Source organism: Scomber scombrus, chromosome 6 (genome assembly GCF_963691925.1).
Source record: "Scomber scombrus chromosome 6, fScoSco1.1, whole genome shotgun sequence".
Classification (NCBI taxonomy): domain Eukaryota; kingdom Metazoa; phylum Chordata; class Actinopteri; order Scombriformes; family Scombridae; genus Scomber; species Scomber scombrus.
Genome location: NC_084975.1, coordinates 31,157,739 through 31,178,960, shown reverse-complemented (window position 1 = coordinate 31,178,960; position 21,222 = coordinate 31,157,739). Strand labels below are relative to the sequence as shown.

Here is a 21,222-nt window from a genome sequence, read left to right as displayed (position 1 = left end):
AGATTATTCATCACTCACGGACATACATAACAAGGCAGAATGTGAGGAACGAGTCCAATTCCAATCTATTCTAAATATCATAAATCAATATGGCAGAGAGCGCTATCATTCCCGACTATAACTCAAATCTTTGCCTAATGGCTGCATTGTTCAAACAAAACTGGGAGGATCAAGTATTTGAATGTGAACATGTACTGCAGCCTGTCCTGGAGGCCTGCCCAGAGCCTTTCTGAGCCATGTGTGGTGTTTATATGTGTGTGTGTGTGTGTGTGTGTGCGTGCTTATGTGTGTGAGCTCACAGGTTGTAGCCACTGCTTGTCATTTCCCTTCCCCTTTTATTTTGCTGTAAAACAATACCACAAAAAAAAAAAATCTAGCAGCATCATCTCGTCCTGTTTCTGTTTTAAAGAGCAGCTGACGTACTGCATGATCAGCTGATCTGAATGTATAGCTACTTTTTTCACAACCTCCTTTGGTTCTGCTTCAAGAAAGACACACACTCCCTTTATTGTTCTGGAGGAGATTTTTTCCTATATGTGTCTACCCACACACTAAAGATTCCTGAGAATTAAGTTGAATTTTTTGAGGATAATCCAATCTCTATTTTTGCATTTAGTCTAATGTTTATGGACACAATAATGTTTTCCGTCATCATCTGAAGATAAAAATGCACGTACAGATTATGAGGGAACTTTTTTGCCCTGAGAAGAGTTTCTTCATATAGCCCATAACCAATCAAATTGTTCTGTTCAGGCCTAGTTTAGAGATGGTTCAGATTAGATTTATGGTCATGCTTGAGGTTGAGGCCTACTCAAAGAGAACAGGCTTGTATGACGCATTATCCAACCACATCAAGAAAAACACACTGCATATACTCTATATACTTTTTAAAAATAGAAGTGGGGGAGTTATGACAGCTGAACTGTAAGGCCACACATGCAGATAAAAAAGTGGTAGGTCGTCTTTTGCAATGAGCACTTTAAGTGAGATGATGTCAAGATTAAACTTAATCAATTTAATACACTCTGAAGTTTTGCTGTTACAGCCAGGTGTGGTCCAGTGGCTAATATTAGCAAAAGCTCCTTTTTATGTAGTGGAGGGGAGAAAACTACTTTTTTTCCTGTGGGAAAAACTTTCTCACCTCTCCCACATCCTGCAGCTGGTCACCTTTTGAGTTTTGTTGAGCAGCATCAGCATGTGTATTAATGCTCAGTGTACAATGACTTAAGGGATGGAGTTAGGAATTTTTTCTACTCCTATCACTTTTTAAAAACTAACAATAAAAAATGTTAAAAAAGCCAAAAAACGTTCAAACAACAAAATAGAATAAAGACAACTAGAATAAAGAAACAATGAAAAGAACAATGTAGAAAAGCAGTGGAAACAGTTGATTTATGTCTTTACGCAAGTGTTAAAAGGGTGAAAAATGCATTTAAGAAAAATTGTTGTCTGTAATCTTATCTCTCTTTCTTCTACACACTTAAGCCAAAAATTCACATTAATTTAATGAATAAAAAACCCATTTGTCAGTGTTGTCATTTTACTAAATATGGATAATTCCTCCAATAAAGTAGGCCTTTAAAAAAAACAAAAAAAACACTGACGTCTGATTTTAATGTGATCCATTTTAAAGAATCTTAACTTGACACTTGGTTCTGTAAATAACGCCTTGGGCTTCAAATACAGCGGAAAACCACTTGGTGTTGATGGTGTAAAGATGTCGCCTTAAATAGCCTGTGCATGCCTAATAAAAGAAATGCAAGAAGTGCACGTTGTTTTGCCATAAACTTTGAAAACGACTCAATCTGATAGTCCAGATGGATATCTGTAAACACTGTAAAAAAAAAAAAAAAAAGGTAAAGTCCACTCTTCCTTATCACCCGCTGGGAGCTCAAACACACGTGCACTTCTACGTCATGTTCAATCTTGAGCCACAACTAAGAATTTACTTACAGCACTTTGTAAGTTATGTAAGCTTATAAGAAAACCAACTACTTTTTTTTTTTAACTAAAAAAGGTAGATGTGGCAAACCTTTATAACACTTCTGGTTATTATTAAGCGTGACACTGAGGATAACACCAAGACTCTGACAAGAAAAAGCCCCATTATTAAAATAGACTGACGAGTGTCCTTACGTAACAGTCGGACACTTCAGACTGCATACATGACCAGAAGACACTCAAGCCTCCCTGATTGATTTCGTCTTGCTGCCTGTAATGAGCCCCCCCCCCCCCCCCCCCCTCAAGCTCGCAGCGCAACAAGATTCCTTTCATCTGGGGCCTTTTGTGAGCAAGTCGCAACACAGGAAGTGCTTTTGCTTGCACTAGCGCCCTTCTTACGCAAATGTGATGTAGGTTAGGTTTCTGACTACAGTCGTGGCAGGTCTGTCAAAGGAAAGAGAATTGAGTCACTGTCGACTCCCTCCTGTTGCCCAGTGAGATCGCTCTCTTTCTCAGTGTCTCTCTCTCACACACACACCACACACACACACACACACACACACATAGAAAAACACACAAATTCTTAAAGAATGAAGCTGTGTTCTTTAACATGTGAAGTTTTCGGTAAATAGGGTACAAAGAAAGAAACATAAAACTAATTTCAATATAGATTTTTATACTATTTAAAAAATACAACTAATTTATTTTACAGGAATTAACTTTTTTCTTTTTTTTTTTTTTTTTAAAGGGATTATTTGCTATTTGGCAACAACTTGCTCCTTTAACCTAAACATGGGATTCATGTGATTTCTGTTACTGAAACTAATGAAACCCTCTTGGCAGCAATGCTCAGCTCAAAGCACAAAGCTCTTTTTCTCTCAATCATTTCAATTATTTGCTGTGCGTGGGGATGTTGTTGGAGACACAGAGTCAACGCTCTTTGCCTCTTTTATTTGGAAGGAGTCTCTCTCTGGAAGAGAATGGAGCAAATGGATCGGCATTGTTCTTCTGCCCACATAACGGCCCCTGTTCCACACCGAGCACAACAACTCCACTCAGGAAATGCACATTCATGCTTCAACCCTGAATTTAAAAAAAAAAAAAAACCCTCTTCCTCATATTTCAGCCTTTACAAAGCGAAGAATATACGACATCGTTGACGAGCCAACTTGCAGACACATGATCGCTGTGTACGGGGTGTCAGGGCTCACGCACAAATGCACGAGTCGAGAGAATTTGTGGATAAATCACACGGCCACATGACTAGATTCAAAACAAAAGAATTAGCCTCATTCTTTGCACCGCTGGCATGTATACTGATTCGGTTTCATGACACAAATACAAAAGGACAGAAAGCTAAATTACAAGACTATGAGCAACTTTCATTTTTCATTCTGTGTGTGTACAAAATGTACATTAGCTGACAGACAGACAGACATTCAGCTGATGGCTTAAAAGCATTGAGGTTCATTGTTACCTTACAGGTCAGCAACACTTCCATTAGCCTCTGAAGGATTTTACAGGGTAATTTATGAGATGTCAGCCAGTCTCCAGCAGGACTGATTGTTAGTATTTGGCTCTTTGAAACAAGTACAATAAATCAGCTAACATAAGCATGTGAGATCCTTGAAAAAGGACAATATAGCAGAAGGCAACAAAAGTTCAATTTACAGAATGCCTTTGATAGTAGACTTCTTGTAGTTTGACTCAGGGTCAATGAAGTCGGTTTTTTCAGGGTTTTTAACTCTACTATTCACTTAAAGAGCTAGTAAGTGGTCCTTGAGTTAATTATTGTATTTATTTCCAATGAACATTCATGCTAAATTCTCAGATACAAGAAACCACAACTGTATTGTAAGGCAATAACGTAAAAATTGGACGATTGTGTAAAATCCTGTAATGTAAAATTATGTTTTCTTACATTTAACCGTCAACATTTTTTTTAATTCTAGCTCTCTACAATATTCATGGCAATTACCAATTTGTAGTTATGGCAACAACAAAAAAATCTGATAAAAGGTTTAAGCAATTAAAACATGAGTTATCCAGTATGGATGTTATTCTTCAAGATACTTAAGAGTTAGAGTTAGAAATCAAGTGGTAATTTTCATATCTATAAATGTTCATTTTTGCCTTTTCAGTTTTATTTAGAGTAAATCGGTGGTGTAGTTAACAGGAAAAATAAGCTTTAACAAAAGAAAAATTCCAGGAAAAAAATACACCCTACATTGTGTGACTGACAAAGAGATCTCTGGAAGTATCAACACAAGAACACTGCAATGATGAGTGATGTTTGAGGGCCAAAATATGCACAAGACACTTTCCATGAATTATGGCTTTAGTTATGTAGCAATAAGCTTTGCCTAATCCCTGCTTCCATAGAGATGGTTCCTGGCTGTCTCCGAGGGCCGCTGTTGACTGGCCAAAGTTCGAAGGCTGCCCCCCTGTTTCCCGCTGCAACCACAATCAATACAGGATCACGGATACTTAGTGGAGCTCACAGCACACCACTTAAAACCACATCTAGGAAATGAGACCAGAGCATTACTTTTATATTGTGTCCCAAAAAGCAAGTAGTTACCTCACTGGAAATGAATTGGAACTGGTTGATCTGAAGTGAGTTCTCACTAATACCTCTGTACTGTAAATTGCCAGTCAGAATAACGTATGTTGAAATATTAGCACAAATCCTGTTATCACTTTATCGAAGAAAGGCACCGACATCCATCGTCTTACTTGGACTACATCAAACTTGTAAGACAAATGAGATTGTGTCATTTTTGACAAAAGAAAACATGTTTCTCAACCACATTTGCAGGAAGCGTCAGGGGTAGAACAGCCTTGTCAACCTGTTATATGATGTTTTCGGTTCGGAAAAATTGTCATTTTAAAAGGAGGTGGCCCTTGAAATGGGACACAGCTTGTGAAAGCCAAATAACATTAAGCCACAACCATTACTGGCAAACGTGAACACACTTAATCACTTCCAATAATTTCTTTTAACCAGTTACAATCAGCTCGTTTTGGCAGCAAAAAAGCCAAGTGATATTTCCCTTGCCAAAAAATGTCTCTGAAAAAACTTCATCTCTATTGCAACAGTTTCCAGACGTGCTCCGAGTGAGAGATGCTATTGCTAAAGTAACTGACAATCAAACTACAGAAGACTTACTCCAAGTGACAGACGCTATTGCTAACGTAACTGACAACCAAACTACAGTAGACTTGCTTCAAGTGAGAGATGCTATTGCTAAAGTAACTGACAATCAAACTACGGAACACTTACTACAAGTGACAGACGCTATTGCTAACGTAACTGACAATCAAACTACGGAAGACTTACTACAAGTGACAAACGCTATTGCTAACGTAACTGACAACCAAACTACAGTAGACTTGCTTCAAGTGAGAGATGCTATTGCTAAAGTAACTGACAATCAAACTACGGAAGACTTACTACAAGTGACAGACGCTATTGCTAACGTAACTGACAACCAAACTACAGTAGACTTGCTTCAAGTGAGAGATGCTATTGCTAAAGTAACTGACAATCAAACTACGGAAGACTTACTACAAGTGACAAACGCTATTGCTAACGTAACTGACAACCAAACTACAGTAGACTTGCTTCAAGTGAGAGATGCTATTGCTTAAGTAACTGACAATCAAACTACGGAAGACTTACTACAAGTGACAGACGCTATTGCTAACGTAACTGACAACCAAACTACAGTAGACTTGCTTCAAGTGAGAGATGCTATTGCTAACATTACTGACAACCAAACTACAGAAGACTTACTCCGAGTGACAGACGCTATTGCTAACGTAACCAAACTACACAAATAAATAAGCTCTATGTAAATGTAAGCTAGGCTACTTATTCTGTCCCAAAGATTTGACATTTGACGGTATATCTCAAGACAATGTGTCACACCTTCTTGCTTCAAACAAACCCTTATATTGGATGTTTAAAGGAGGTGGTGTGTGCTCATTCAACACCATACTAAACTGTTAGCATACTTAGTTGAAAGTAGTGACCCACTGGTCATAAAGCTATAAAGTTAATAAGCAGGTTGTCTTGTATGGGTGTGTGCTTTGATAAACTGATGAGATGACATACAATTGATCAGAAGGAATTATGTTGCTAAAAAATAAAGCAATAAAACTAAGCCTGCTTGTTAACAAACAGGAACTACAGGCACAGAATCAGCCATCAGGCAGTTTTACAATAGGCCAGTGTATGCTAACGAGCTAACGTGGAGCCCCTGGGCTTAATGAACGACTGAGGATGATTGTATGAATTATGTCTTATCCTGGAAGAATCTATCAAAAACGGCATACGTTCCTTTAAATAACACACTGTGGATTCGTTAGGCGGTGTGTTATTTAGTCGCAGGGAGAAAGCTGCCATGACATAATGCTTTATGATCAATCGATATCTAGCCAAGCATGCTTCATAGATTAATTGATTCATAATAAATATTTTGGTGCGTCACCGACTTGTATGATCGAGTTAAACCCACAACAACAGGCTAGTGTATACAGTTCAATCAACAGTACATGTAGCCGGTGTGATGGTGGAAAAATGAAAAGAAGGGTCACCAGTCAGCGGTTAGCATGTAGAGAGCAACATAAACAGTTTCAGAACAGCACAAATGAATCCCCTAAAAAGGTTGTGATGTGTACAATCAGCTTTATTTTGACCCCCATTAACCAGCAAATAAACTGAGCTCTGGTGGTGGGATTCACCCTCAGCTACATCCATAAGTCTGTTCTGCAATCATAACAGTCTCCAAGACATTGCACACTGCAGTGGGCGATTCAGCACCCTCCTCTTTAGCGTGGGTGTGATAGGCAGACATCCAAAAAGCCTCTAACAAGGTGTGTTGATAAAACAGCGGGCCTGGCTTTGTGAAAAATGTCAGAAGAGTTGATAAAAAAAACAGAGGGGGAAATAAAGGCGTTTATTATTTCTGCATTATTCTACTGAATTACAAACAATTACGACTGATTACCACAGACATGTTTGTTGTTACAAGGTGTCTATGACTTCTCCAGACTGGAGAAATATGAGCGTATGATTTCCTTGAAATATATAAATATTTTTGTTATTGTGCTTGTTTGGATCAAGTATCCATGCACGGTGATATTTGTGATGACAGATAGGCCTGATCTGCTGAGTAGGCCCAACAGAGGGAAATATCCTCCATTTAGTCATACCACCAATGCTACACTGACCTGTAAGATGATTGGAATAACATTACAATCATACCAATATTATTCAACAGAAGATGGCCCATTATCAGAGTGTATTTACTCTTCCACTCCACCCTGCACTTCTTCTATCTGACAGGCATGAAACAACACATAAACACCAGTTTGTTGAAGGGGTGCAGACTGCTGAGGTATAGGGGCTCTCAGCTGGTTTCATATTACACCCATAACAGGCCCCTCAGACCCCCCCCCCCCTCTCTGGTGGGTTTTCTTCCCTGAGACTATGAAGAGAAGTTCTTTGTTTTAAATAATTTAGAATTTAGAAGTTTAGACTGGCTTAAGAGCCACGTACAACCCCCCCACCCCCACCCCAAGAAACACACACTTCCTGAACCTGCTTCAAGGAGGGGGGGGGGGGGCTTTGTGTTGCGTTCCCCCTTGCACAACACTGTGAGAACAAGGAGGCTGCTAGTCACAGGTAGAGTGAGGTGTGTGCTGCAAGGGGAAATGATGGAGGGATGTGTGGGTGGAAGAGAGCGGCCTACAGACAAAGTGTTGCCGATATTATCAGCAGAAGGGGCCGTGAAGCAGTGACACGCTGCTTTCTTGTAAACTGCGTCAACAGACTGTGCGTAATCTCGGTGAGTGTCTGCTGCGTCCAGACAAGAAAAGACAAACACCAAAGCTGCCTGTGGAATGTGAAACGCAGCATATTATGTAGTTTTTCTCTCTCTCTCTCACACACACACACACACACAAACTGGAGGCGAGAAAGCTACTCACGGTGGCCGAGGTCAGGCTGCTGTCTGTGAGCGTGAGGTGGTGCGGCTCCCATCTCCGCAGGAACTTGGAGGTGAGGATCTTGCTGAGGAAGGTGCGGGGGTGTTTGACCACGCACACCTGGATGTCCCCCTCGTGGAGCAGCTTGTAGCGCATCCCGCTGCTGCTGCAGTGGTGCAGGGTCCTCTTGCACGGCCCTGCGCCCAGCTTGGTGTTATTATTCCCTTCCGACATCTCCCCCAGCAGAGGCTTGTTCTCCTCGCACTGATAAAACTGGTTGTTGTGCAGCTCGCTGCCCCCGCCGCCACCGCTGCTGTTGAAATCCATAGTTCAGTAATCCCAACAGTTTATTGTTTCCAAATGTTACTTTTCGGGGAGGGGAGGGTGAACGCGTAGCAAGGATACAAGAATCCTACATGTATATATAAAAAATTAGAAATGTCTGAGGTCGCTCTGATCGAGCAGGAGAGGGGGTACCTACCTACCTACCGCTATAACACGACCTCAATGACTGTAGACACGGCCCAAACAGCCGCAGATATGCCACCAAACAGTGTCTTATATCAGGATATCCACACAATGGAAGGATTTTATGATACAGTGCAAATAATCCACCATTTTCCTCCCCGCACAATGCCCCATGAATTGTCTCCACGGTGCGCGTCTCGCCTCCCCCCCACCACCACCAACGAGCTATTCAATATGTTAGGGCCATGGCCTTATCCATTCCGTCCGCCCCGGTGCCAAACACAATAATCCACAGCGAGGAACGCATGAGAAGAACGAGAGAAAAGGGAGAAATATCCAATGGCGGTGTTTTTAGGCTCCTCCGTGGGGTTTTGTGGTCATTACAGGCTCACTGGCACGGTTTCCTTTTATTCAGTCTTTTCCCCCTATCTTGGTGTAAAGGAGCCAGCACTCTCCGACAGAGCTGTGCCGATTGGTCCCCGCTCGTTCATGTGATACCGGACTGACGTCAATGGGGAGGCGAGCGGATGAGCCGTGTGTCTTTTGCGCCTGACTGTCTGCCGAGGGCGCACGCTCACCCACCTCTTCTGCTCACCCCTTCCACCTCACCTCCTCCTCCTCCTCCCCCAGCACAGAAAAATGAAGGGTGGGGGAGTTGGTTTGGGGGGGGCTATGGGAGGGCGAATCCCAACTTCACACCCCCCGCCCCACCACCCCGCCTCCTTCACTGGAAATGATGCGGGCTGTCAGCATCCACATCATTTTCCATGGAAGAAGCGTAGAAAAGATAATTAAATGGCGCTGTTGCATCAATATGAGCTTTTAAAGAGGAAAGCAGTGGAGACTTGATGTCATTCACAAGGAAGTTTAAAAGTCTGAAATAAATATGGGGAACCTTGCACAGGAAGTTGTTTTTTTTCAATAATTTTCTTTAAATGGTTCAGATATTATTAATAAGAATTGTCAGTTTTAGCATTGCAAAATTGAAGACGGTCCCCACCAGGGCCGTAGCAAAGGATGAGGTCGAGGGTCCCCACAACCTACCCCTCGCCAAAGTGTGACCAAAAGCCATTTGGATTTTTCATATTTTATTTATTCAGTTAAGTGTTCCATTTTCTGCAAACTTTTATATACCAACATGAAAATGGTGAGTAAATGCTGATTCACAGCCACACAAAAAAATATAAAGGCTGCATTTATTTATGTATGTATGTATTTATTTATTTATGTATTTATTATTTTGTTGGTCAAACATTTACACATATTAACTGTAGCCTAAATATCCTGAACTCCAGTTTATAAAATAAACACCATGTGTAAATGTCCTCAACAACAACAAAATCTTTATTTATTTATTTTTTTACATTTCGATATGTGAAGAGAGATGTATTGATTTTACTGTTGGTCTGCTCAACTAGTTTCCAGTGCAAGATGTTCCAAAAACTACTGGCCAGAATTCCATGAATTTACTGTACATGGTGCCCAGAGCCTAATGTATTATTATTATTATTTTTTTTTTAAATTATTATTATTTCTTAGAACAAAATTGAACTGACAGATTGCTTTGAAATTGAATAATTATATTCATGCTCCTCTGAAGATGAACTCTCTCCATTTTTAGACATTCCATTAGCTTCCCTTTAGCGCCACCATCAGACCAAAGTTTAATTTGTACACAGAATTGGTTAGAATGATTGTCATTTGTCAAACATTGCAGAGCCCAGTCATGGTCCCTAGAGGATTAATCTTTTCCAATTCTGTCCCGTCCACAAGTGTTCCTCTGCGCCACCATGAGGTCAACTAACTGAACTTATTATTTAATGGCTGGGATGTTATGAAATTGCAGTGGATATTCACAGCCTCCAGAGGATGAACTGTTATCCTTTAAATTTGTATCTAATGTCCGTATCAGGTCAAAATTTCACTCAAATTCACCCGCGAGATATTGCCTAATATAACAGACTTGACTTTTGTTCAAGGCTGGATTAGTACTCCCAGGGGCCCCTGAGCAATGCTGAAGCCCCCACCCTCCGCCCCCATTGATTAATTTATGTTCCAACCTCCTCTTTTTCACTTTTAGCCTTTTTCAGAAAGCTACTTATTTGTGGTACATTTTTTATTGCGGGCCCTTCTTTCTCTTCTCATTCCTTTTGTTTTTTCTTTCTTTTGGCAGCCCCGCCAGGCTTCTGGTTACCGCTGGCACCGTCTATTTTCCACTAGTTGATCATTTTTCCCACACACCCATTGATACAAGCTAACCACAGTGCATTGTGGCTTGCTAACCAATCATCTCTTGCCCAGCTGTCAAACTGACAAATAAAACAGTCAATCATGACACTGAATTTTCTTGAAAACAAACTTTTATTTTATTCTGATTGGATAACGTTTTTGTCGGGTGGAAATATCGTGACTCCGTATTTTGTTTTGTGTTGTATTTCTGTGGAGCCCGACATCAAAAACATCAACAACAACAACAACAACGAAAAAGTGCACATTTTTTTCTCCCATTATTGAGGGCCCCTTTCTGCTCAGGGGCCCCTGGGCCTTGCCCATATTGCCCAGTGTGGTGGATCTGGACATGATTTTGTAATGCCCACTAGAGGAAGTACATTATGGAATTACGTGATTACACGACCTGTTCTGCAACTTTACACCTCTCAGCAGCAAGACTTACATCAACAACAATACATTATGTTGTTTGTTCTCTCCACACATTCCTATTTTGGCATGTCATGAATGTGAATCAGCTGGCTTCAGATTGCTTGTCTTACCGGTCTCAATGGTAAATTCCACCAAATCAAGTTTGGACTCAGGTAGGATGAGTTCCTGTAAGGGAAATAGCACACCGTGCCGCACCTTGTCAGAGATTCATTGTTTTTGTCATGGATACTTCAGCAGGGTGGATGTTAAACAATACAAGGCCCTGAAGTCATGTCTTCTACTTAGAGAGCTATAGCTGCTCTGTCGCCCAATTCCGACTAACACTCACTCACTTATGAATAAGCTGTGACTCATATTTCCATCTACACTCAAATATAAACACGACCGGTCGAGTGTTGTTTGTATACCGTCGGTCACAATCACACAGGTTGCAGCTTTTTAAACTGCGTCATTGAACGATTAGTGGGATTCATTAGTGTTTTGAAATTCATATTTTCAGGGTAATCGGTATTATTTTCCTGTCTACCTTCAGTAAACATCATCACTGCGAGGAAATGTCTACTGTGGTTTTTCTTCAGTATTCCTGTAGTCATACTGGGTTCCAAACCTGATATTTGCATGCCAGGGCATCAACGAGAAATACTGTGAATTAGTTGTGGTTTTGCCCTCTTAATGTCAGCATGAAGAACATCCTCCTTATCTTCTTCTCACTCACCATGAATGTTTCTATAAAACTAATTTTTAGATAAACAATGATATCATTTTGTTTGAGACTTTTTACATATTACACATTCAATATATTTATAATGAGTCAAACACTGCTGCTCTAAGATATATAAGATCATCAGGACAAAGGGTCAACATGACATAATAGATGAAATAGATGAAACCTGCCAGAGTATTATTTGGTGATCTAAAAGAAATATGTGATGTGTTTAGGGTCAGTATATGAGGTCAAATTATGTTAAGTGTTATGATTACATACCTAGAGAAAAGATCAGGCTGGTCAGTTTAAAGAGAATGTCACCAATTGACATTCATTTAATAATAAACACAGGTCTAATTTGTACATTTACATATATAAAAATGTGTATTAGCTGCACAAAAATAAAATAAATATGCATTTTATTTCCATTTTTGTATACTGTGGATCACATTAGGAAAAGTCCAGCTACAAGAAATGTGTATATGGTGTTTTTACTGCTCTCATATGTAAAAATGGGTCAAATTTGACACTGAACAGTATGTAAGGGTTGAGTAAAAAAAAGTAGTATAAAGTCATTTGTGTCTCCAGAGAGAGTGAGAGCTGTGTGAAATCACTTGAGTCAGCATGGGTCAAGCCCCCAGGAACGGCGCCAAGCTTTAAAGCCACTTTGACATAGTGGCCAAACCATGTAATTCCACTTCTGGGTCTGTCACGTGATGCTTTTGGGCCCAAAAAAACATTTTTCACATAGACTATGAAAGAGACGTCTGTAAATCAGCGGATACATTTTTTTTTGAGCATCACATTCCCAGCGAAATGAATTGTTTCACTATCAGAAATAGATCCACTCTGTTCAATAACATTTTGAAAGTTTAAAAGAGTAGCACGATTGAATCACTTTACCCTCATTCAAGTTAGCCAGAGGGCTAAAGTGGAAGTTAGCTTTCTTGGCCAGTGGAATTTTCCATGCGTGCATTGGGCCCATATTAAATATTTTTACCAGTATATTTGAGAACTGTGGAAGCCAGGAAACAGGTCTGTGATTTGAAATTACATGTTTGTCTCCAGCCCTATTTATTAGTATGACTAGCTGTTTTGTTTTTTCTTGGAAATACACCAGTTTGAAGAGACTGGTTACAGATATGAGTCATAGGTTTTGCTATACATTCAATAATATTAACTGTGGACACGTCAAATCCATTTTCTTTGGTTCTAGTTCCAATAAAACAGATTTTTTTAATGTTAAAAATATCTAAGGTCTTTCAAGTTATATGGATGTAAACACGATTTTCTAAAGCTAATTTTAATGGTAATTTTCAGTCTTTTAAGCATCACAAACAAAACTTAATTAACTATTATGTTGGAGGATGCAGAAATCTCTAAGACATTATATCAAACCTGGACATGTGTGAAATACTGCATTTGCATCCTTCAAACACAAACTGAAGATAGCACTACAAGGCAAACATGGTTTACATCTCCCACTCATAGTGGACGATATCATCTGTCAAATGCAGGTGGAAAAAGCTAAATCCAGTGTGATGTCATCACTGTTATGCAAGTCCCGTTTAGAGGGAGGGATGAGAGGGAGGCTGTAGAAACACAGGTGAGTGTCAGGGAGGTGCAGCCAGGTGACAGTCTGTACTGAGTGTAACTGACGGGGAACAGAGGCCTCAGCAGCTTTTTATCTCAAGGGCCCCAACACACAGCAACAACAACCAATGTGTCACCGCTGAGGCTTCCACGTGTTCCCAACGGGAAGTTCTCTTGAAAAACTTTTTTTTCCATTCCGCCCACAGTCCCCCATTAGCAGAGTCCTTCCTGCCGACACTCCAGCCAGTATTGTTCTAAAGACAAGTTACAACACGCCGACCAGACTATCTGCTGTTGTGTCAACAGTCAATGAAAGCCAAAGGGGAAAGAAATACGTGCAGCAAGACTGTAATGTGTCATAGACACAGACTAATATATTGATTTGGCAATAATGGAAATAATGAAATAAGCTAAGTTAATGTTGAGACAATAGACACCTTTATTAAACTGTATGTGTGTGGAAGACATATTTTAAAACTTCAAATTCCTGACTTCATACAGAGTTACTGTACACCAAAACATTCATTATAATGGAACTGATTAATACAACAGTGATCGCCTGATACTAGACATTTTGATTGGAGCCAAACCAATATATCAGTTGGCCAGTACTGTTCACCAATATTAGCTTATGAGGAACATGGAGGTTTTGGTACATATTGTTTGGCTGATAAGTAATAAGAAACTGCAGTTGAGAAATACCAATAACATTACATGTTTGATGTCATTTAGAAACAGTGCGTCACAGTTGCTTCACTCGAGAGCACTGACAAGTTTCTTTTTCAGATTTCCCACTCATTCCATTTATTTATCAGAGAGGTAAAAGTTACAAACAAGCCCAAAAGACACTTTATTCTTATTGTAGCCTATTTATGTATTTTAGATCATGTCCCTGACGTTTGTCCTCCCGTTGTAATACTGTATAACATTATGGTGAAACCAAACATCATTTTTCCCACATGTAGACAATAATGTTCAGAATTAACGAGACAGACTTTCCACCTCACTGTTGTGTTAGTTAACTCCACCAACTTGGCTGATGTTGTTGTTAGACCTGTCACAGTAATTACATCATCAACTTATCGTACAATAACGTAATTATTGACAAATATGGACTTATTGTACGAAACATGGATATTATCTTGATCATTTTTTAACCTCAATAATGCCACACTTCACATTAGCAGCTAAGAGGTTATTCATGTCACATTGGCTAAGCAAGTAGTGTCCTCCATTCCTCACCCCCCCCCCCCCCACCCTTGCATTATTATGCTCTTATATTATCATTATATCAGTGGTATAATGATCTTCAAATGACAATAATATCGTTTATCACGATTATTTCTGAGACAATATATCGTCCATATCGGCCTCACTAGATAATTAGTGCATCAGACACATCAAATGTACGTGTAGTCAGTGGTTGAAATAATGTAAGAGAACACACACACATGCAACCACCTGTGCTGATCAAATGATCAAATTTAGCTCTTGGTGTAGTATGATTGATTACCCCCCCCCCCCCCCCCCCCTTTTTTTTTTGTATGGTACTTTCTAAAGTTTTGCAAATACACAAAATGGGTCCTACAACAATTCATTCATAATAAAAATGTAAAGGATCCTTGTCAAAAAAATGTTGTTAACGTAATGTGATGTGTTCATGTAAAACATTGCTGGCTATGGTTTAAAGGTAAAACAGGCTTTAAAGGCACAGTGTGTAGAATTTAGTAACATCTAGCAGAATGGACTTTCAGAATGGATATTCATAAGTATGTTTTAAGAGTGTAATCACCTGAAAATACAAATGATTGTGTTTTGGTTAGCTTACAATGAGCCCTTTATATCTATATATATATATGATATGATATTATCTATGATATTATTTGCATCAGCATCTGCAGATCCTCTACACAAACAGGACAGAGAGCAAGGTCACATGCAACAGCCAGCCCATTGTCACAGGACTCAGGAAATGACACCGGCTTTTGACTGGTGTGTCATTTTAAAGAAGTAGTCACATTTCTTCTGAGAAAAAACTCTTGAAAACAACTTAATCATTTCATTTCAATAAAAAATGCTTTTGATTATTCAATGATTTACAGCAAGTGTATGTAACTTTTTTTTTTTAACAGTGGCTTCTCAGGCCACAAGAGGCAATTATGGGATATTCTGAATTGCTACAATGTAGTGTATCAGTAGCACAAGCAGAGATGAGTCACAGAGTTAGCAAAACCACTGAAAAATCTGAAGTTTGCTAGCGTTAGCCGCCATGAGCTTCTGGTCATACCAGACCACTTAAGGCTGTAACACCAAAACCCAAAAGTATTTTTGAATTGAACAAGATTGGGTTTCATTTATAAGACAGTATATACTATTTCTCCTTTTAAAAGCTACACCATCTTGTTTTCATTCTGGAAGTGGAAAAACCCCCGAAGCAGATTTTAGCACACTACAGGAAACTACGTAGTCTTCAGCTGAAACTATGACACATGTAGAAAGTCAAAAAAAGATATTTTTCTTTATAGTGTGCAATGAGGAAACATGATCATATGATTTGTGATTAAAAGAAAAAAACATCTTATTACTCTCACCCTTAGACTGATTAGATTTTTTTTGGCCTTTATTAGCGACGTTCAGTATCTCAGTGTAAACCTGCACTGTAGTTTTGCACCACATTCCAAAGTACCAGGTCAGCAACCCTTCCCCCACCCCACATCAGTCACAGGACCCAGGTTAGCTGGACCGTCATGAGAGCTGCTCACTTTAACTGAATTACCTTCCATCCTCCTCATGTTAGGTAATCCTGTTCTGTTAATCCCTCGTCTAGACTTATCCTGACCAACACACAATGCCTACAGCTCATATACACTCAATCTACACTAAACACAAATTGACCATGCTCACATGTAAGACCTACACATGACGCCTTGTCTGTTCATTTTCAACATACATTCGAAGTATTCACAAGCAATTTTGCACTTAACACAACTTGATTTGGGAAGTGATATTTTAAACTTGTACTAATGGAAAGAGCACTGATATCTAATGAAGGTCTGAACTCCTGAACTGAACATGTAGGAATTTATGCCCTGCAGTGACAGTGACCGGAGTAGTTATTTCTACAAGTAATGGCTACATTGCCAAGAAACTTATAATGTGTATTCATGGTCACCAGGGAATGATGACAGTGATGGTGACCTAACTTTTTTGTCCAGAGTGGAGACTGCAGAAGTGAGCGGTACAACTTATATGGAATTAAAAGGTAAATGACTCTGTCCCGGGCCCATAATGGCAGTCTGTGTTTTTACACAAGTGTAGCACCCACTCACCAATCCCACCCCCGCCCCCCCTGCATTATTATACTACATTATCATTATATCAGTGGTATAAAATTGATCTTCAAATGACAATAATATCGTTTATCGCGTTTATTATTTCTGAGACAATATATCGTCCAATAAATAAATTCACTTACCCCAGAGGATGAACCCTTTCCATTCTGGACATTATCTCCTTTCCATTCTGGACGTTATCTTTCCTGCAGTGCCATCCTCAATTTATGTAAGTTAAATTGTCCTTAAACTTGCTAAGCATACGTATAAAGAGCTATAGCATCATACTAATTCAATTCAGTGTCTTCAAAATATTGGAGAAAATGCATTTGAGACACATTACAATTGAGTAAAGAGAGAATGTGCATTTAGACAAAAGAAGAGGAAATTATCTCACGATTTCTAATGTTTAATAGTGAAATAATAGTGAAATATGTTCTATTAAGTGTATTGTGTATTGTAATTCTTGTTTTTTGTTTGCAAATATATTTGATCACACTGAGCAAAACTGTCAATAATTATTATTGTATAAACAACAGATGTTAAAGTTAAAATGCAACAGCTTAACAGTATAGTAAAGGAATACAATACAAAATGTTGCATTCAATCATTTTGATTTTCTGTATTTCTTTTTCAAATTTACTCACAATATCAATTTTTCATTTAAAGATATATCAAAAGTCCTATTTCAGTTTCTTTTTAACTCAGCACTAAAAGAATAATCTTTTTCCATTTTCTCTTTTAAAAATGCACATTTTCCCCTTTTAATTTCAGTTCTGGGTAAAAGGGAGTCTATTACCAATGGAGTATAAGTATGTACGGTTTCAAACAAACAGAAAGTAAAAATAATAAAGTTAAAATAAATGGGACAAACCATGTGAATGACCACGTTGGTGCTTTAATTCCTTTGACCTAAATGAATGACACTCATGACAACATCTTACAAAACTTCCTCATGCATCAATTACAAAATGACATAGCGAAACAACAGTTTCACTCCTCAGCTTTGACAACACAACTTTGGTTAAAACTAGACCATTTTTCAGTTTAGACTGCTATTATTATTTTCCATTACAGTGTGGTCCAGTGTATCACAACACAGACAGTAATAAGGCGTGAGAACAAGTGCTGTTTAGGATACAAAGCAGCTCAGAAACTTACTTTATTTACTGTAAATGATGAAACTGTAAGGAATGTTAAGTGTCTATGCAAAAAATAGTAGGAATATTCAGTCAGGTCTCACTGGACTGGTCCTGCTGCTTTCTAGTGTTTTGAGTGTGTCAATAAGTCCCAGGAAATCCTTTATTTCAGCTTGTGTGCACGTACTGTGTTAAGTACGTGGCCACAATGGCCAATACTGACCTTTTATTTCACCTCATGTAAATATGATGGAACCTGACCTGATACCAATGGAAACAAACAGCAGAAAAAACTTGAATGTAACAGTGTTTAAGTTCAAACATTTCTACGCTTGTTTGCGTGTTACTGTCACCAACTGTTGATAAGCACAATAGTGTAAAATGATGGGCAAATCAAAAAGGGACCCACTTATGAAAATATTGCTCAATAGTGCCACTAGTTGTCAAAAACTCCATAGGTTACCCTTTAACTTTAGACAGGGAACTCTACCGATGACCAGGTGTTGGGGTGTAATACTGCACATGTGACAAAAAGTTGTACTAAGCCTTTTTGTGTCTCCAGAGTTAGCTGTTTAAAATCCGTAAGTTATTCCTCATTGCTTCATGTGATGTTACTTGAGAGACAATTAGAAAGAAGTGAGTTTAGCAGACCTCTGTAGCCCGCCCCTCATCTCTGCTGGAGGCTAGCAGCTCCAAGCTACATTAGCTGCTACTAGTATAACACACAAGTTGAGTTATGCATTACTTTCTCTATTTCAAAGTGTACGGTATCGTACACTAGTCAAGGACCTATTTATTTTAGGTCCTTGACTAGTTAGCAGAGGCTTTCTCTCCCACCTAAAAAAGGGGCTTTTGTTGAAAGGTCAGTTTCTTTGACAACGATGTGATGACTTCAGTTGTAGTGATGGTACAACTGAATAAAGTGGCAAGTTTACTACATCGTAGTGTATCACAGTAATGTGATTACTTTTTTCAGTAATGAGTAGTCTAAAGGATTAAAATTCGAAATTGAGTCATAAAGTTACTAATCCCACTAATGCTATGTTACTTCAACAGACTTGTTTGTGGTCTTACTGGTAATTTGATGGAAGGTGGATCTCAGTTTGGTCTGGAACGTTAGCTTGATGTGGGAGCTTGAAGTGTGGGGACAACAAAGAGATACATGTTGTGTCTTTTTAGCTGACTTGCTAACGTTCGCCACTGGTAAAGCTACAGTCAGGAATGAGCTGGTTCAGTTCAGAGTTGGTGGCTATGAGAACAAAGCAACTTCACTGAGATAACAAGACTTCATGCTGTCACTACAACTAACGTTAAGCTAGCTGTTGATGGTCAGTAAATAACTCCAAACAAGCCTGGCTGCTCTTTAAACTACAACGTCTCTTTTTCTTCTCCTACAAGTGCTAAAGAAGATGGAACATGTAGCTGTGGAACCTTTGAAGTTGATTAATGCTTGTTTAATATGTAATCTCAATTATGACATTGTTAAATAACTCGTCCGACACAGGTTAAAAAAAGGCCAGTTAGTGTTAACTTTGCACTCTTTTGGTCAAATTAACATTCAGCTGGTGCAACAGGCTGTGCTGCCAGTTGGTTTGAGAGTTATAAAAGGCTTCTCTCCTGTGGTTTGAATTTTTAGTGGGGTGACCCTTCTGTTTAACATTTGGATCCCAAATTATGTGTTCACATAAATATTTAAAAAAAAGTCTGTTTGCTTACATGTTTATTGAAGAAATGATGTACTACTCTGACTCTGATTCTCATGGGAACACATCAATATACAGTACTTGTTTAAAATAAAAGTGATTATCTTATGTTTGTGCCTCACATGATGATGACTGTTTGTTGGCTTTAAAAATCTTTAAACCACAGTTTAACCCTGTACGTGTCTTTAATGTGTGTGTGGATATCATGAGAGGTGTATTTGTACCAATGCTGCCTGAACTCTCGCTGAGTGTGTGTCTTACTTTGTATGCGCTGCCCCTGAGCTGAGGACAGACAGCAGCAGCTGTAACTCACACAGAACAAACAGGGTCAAGGGATTCCAAAACTGTACTGACTGGAAAGCCAGAGGTCAGAGGTCATGGAGGCAGCAAAACACGTCCAGCGACTCAAGAGTCACTTGCAGCGACGTCTATTTCTGAACCAACTGGGCCCAGAGAGCTCGGTCAACCGTTCAAAATTGATAATTAAGTAAAAGCGCTTGTGTCCGACGTGCGTACATTCAGTTAGTGTGTTCAGTTAGACACTTCAGTGAAAATGTGGCAGTCATCTGTCCAGGACTGTTAGCGGTGAAGGAGAAGCAGCAGATAATGTAATAAAGTTTAAATTTTCTTTTCTGTGATTCATGATTTTTAAGTCATCTTCCATTCATACACCAGTCTGTGCAATGTATTCAGTGATTCATTTAATAAATAGATTTGATACAAGATTTTTTTATGAGCTCATTTTCAACTACTACTTCAGTTAGTGTTATTCAGAATCTACGTTTCTATCCAGAACGTGTTGAGTAGCTGTTTTTATCTATAGGCTGAAGGTACTGCAATAACACCACAGCAGTTTTACCGGTGACAGTCATGACACTCAAGGCCCCAATACACTGTTACTTTGAGCTGCTGTAGATGAAACATTAATGAGAGGAACATGGTGAAGTTTTTGATGCCTGAAGACAGTCAACGAGTCGCCCAAATTAAATGTAGTTGCCTTCTATTGACCTGTCAATAGTCATCTTGGTTAAGGTTAGGAAATGATCATGGCCATGGTTAAACGAAGCAAATGTCTACTCAGTGAGATAAGTCTAACGTTTTATGCTAAACTCCTTGCTGTGCGGACTTTGAGGCTCTGTAACAATTCCTATCCCACTAGAGGGTTTGTCGATTGAAGATAAATAAATGTAATTTTTGGAAACGACATTCTCAAGACAGTGGACATTAACGGCCCTTATAATCACCATGGGAATGCTATGACAACCCATAGCTACAAACACTCCAATCTTATTACATGAAATGACACACTTAGACTACACTGGGTGAAAAAGGTTAAATAAATTGCTGCAAAATTACAAGTCAGTGCAAACACATATTGGGAGTGTATGACGTGTCAATGATTGCATCTATATTTTCTATTGACAGGGGACTGTGACGGTTCACTCTGAATTCATTGCACAGACTGTGACTAAGATAAAAATAAATTGCACTACATCATACTCGGTCCAATACCAGTAGAGAAAAGTGGCGCAGTCTGAAACAGTGGATTTCTCCCACTCCACTATGATTGCCATGAATCGTCCCCTTACTCTCTGATTCTGAGAGACTGACATCAAAATCTGACTCAAGTTTTAGGTCACAGAAAGATAAACGACGCACCACCGAATAACACTAAAAAAATTGCAAAT

The 21,222-nt window shown here is 39.1% G+C and overlaps 1 protein-coding gene across 1 annotated transcript in view; it reads right to left on the bottom strand.

Annotated features, from left to right (window-relative positions):
* The window catches only part of cmip (c-Maf inducing protein), a 49,686-nt gene extending 40,826 nt beyond the window's left edge, over positions 1-8,860 (bottom strand). The window contains exon 1 of the mRNA XM_062420528.1: positions 7,936-8,860. Within this exon, the coding sequence (XP_062276512.1) occupies positions 7,936-8,259 (324 nt within the window). The 5' untranslated portion in view covers positions 8,260-8,860. The remainder of the gene's footprint in view (positions 1-7,935) is intronic.
* Between the last annotated feature and the right edge of the window lie 12,362 nt (positions 8,861-21,222).